Source organism: Triticum dicoccoides, chromosome 5A (genome assembly GCF_002162155.2).
Source record: "Triticum dicoccoides isolate Atlit2015 ecotype Zavitan chromosome 5A, WEW_v2.0, whole genome shotgun sequence".
Taxonomy (NCBI): domain Eukaryota; kingdom Viridiplantae; phylum Streptophyta; class Magnoliopsida; order Poales; family Poaceae; genus Triticum; species Triticum dicoccoides.
Window position 1 is genome coordinate 611,655,675 of NC_041388.1, and position 1,330 is coordinate 611,657,004.

Consider the following 1,330-nt stretch of genomic DNA (forward strand, 5'->3'; position numbering starts at 1 on the left):
ATACATCCACACAATATACGGATATCAACTCAAATATCAAATATGTCATGAACTCAAGATAAATGGCAACCATACAAATGGAAATAGGGAATACCAAATAAATGGTAGCAACACAATATACAGACACACATGCCAAAGATAAATAAATGGCAGCCACACATGTCAAAGATAAATAAATGCCTGCCACACAAATACGAAGATCGAATAATTCATAACAAGGTTCACAACACAAATAGGCAAGGTGCAAATAGGTAATAATGTTCACGTAAGTTCAGCCACACAAATATAGGTAAACAGCTGAAGGTTCAGCCACACAAATAGATATAGGTAGCAAGGTAACAAGGTTCAGCCACGGAAATAGAAGCAAAATAAGGTCTTGTGCAATAATAAAGATCTTATAAGTTGGTGACAAATGGCTCAAGGCTGTGGGGGTTCCTCCTCCTCCTCATCGTCTTTGGTTGCCATCACTCCATCATCATCGGACTCATAATCAATCCCATCATCCTCTATCTCATGATCTGATTCATTATCATCATCCTCAACAAATTCTTCAACTTCATGGAGTTCTCTAACTCTTGCACTTCTACGATGCTCCACAAGATCGCTTGCCCCCATTGCTTCATCAATGATGCTGTATGGCATGCCTGTAGTGGGATCAATCTCCTCATCGATATATGCATCTTCACATATCCAATCTTGAGCTCGTGAAGCATCTTCACCAAGAAGAACATCACTAGAAGAGGATAACTTCTTTCTTTTATCAATCATCCTTCCATTGAATTGTATATAAACTAGATTGTCCCTACGGGCCACATCTAGTTGATTTCTCCTCTTTGCATCTACCTACAAAAGTGCAAATGGACACCTAGTTAAAAAATAGCGAGAAGTAAGAATATTCAGATTTGACCAACTGATTAATACTTGAAACTTGAGAGTGACTAAAACTCTTAAGAGTTACCATTTCAAATGTGCTCCAATTTCTTTCACATCCGGATGAACTTGTGGTCAAGTTAAGTATCCTTATGGCCATGTGTTGCAACGTAGGAGTTTGTAATCCATAAGTTGACCACCAATCAGCTACAATTTGACAAAAGTGAAATAATATGCAATCAGCCTATATAATTTCAGAAATGCAATAGTAAGTTTTTTGCTTTGAGAACAAGCTTACCGGCATCAAAATTGTCATTGCTAATTGCTTTCATGGCAACCACCTTCCCAAAGATACCCTCTTTCTTTTTAAACTTGGTGAAGTCAATGTTCAGCACCTTATTTTGCTTGATGTCATCATCATAATAAAAAGTATCCATGACTTCCATAAGTGCAGCTACTA

The 1,330-nt window shown here is 37.5% G+C and overlaps 1 protein-coding gene across 1 annotated transcript; it reads right to left on the reverse strand.

Annotated features, from left to right (window-relative positions):
* Positions 1-417: 417 nt before the first annotated feature.
* On the reverse strand, positions 418-1,030 carry LOC119302955. Its single transcript, XM_037580018.1, has 2 exons — positions 959-1,030; positions 418-843 (listed from the first exon to the last, which is right to left on the reverse strand). The coding sequence occupies exons 1-2, from the start codon at positions 1,028-1,030 to the stop codon at positions 418-420; spliced, it is 498 nt and encodes a 165-aa protein (XP_037435915.1).
* Positions 1,031-1,330: the final 300 nt, after the last annotated feature.

Coding starts and splice junctions, on each gene's coding strand:
- LOC119302955 (XM_037580018.1), bottom strand. CDS start 1,030: ATGGCCATAAGGATACTTAACTTGACCACAAGTTCATCCGGATGTGAA. Junction 844..958: donor ATTGGAGCACATTTGAAATG/GTAACTCTTAAG, acceptor GCACTTTTGTAG/GTAGATGCAAAGAGGAGAAA.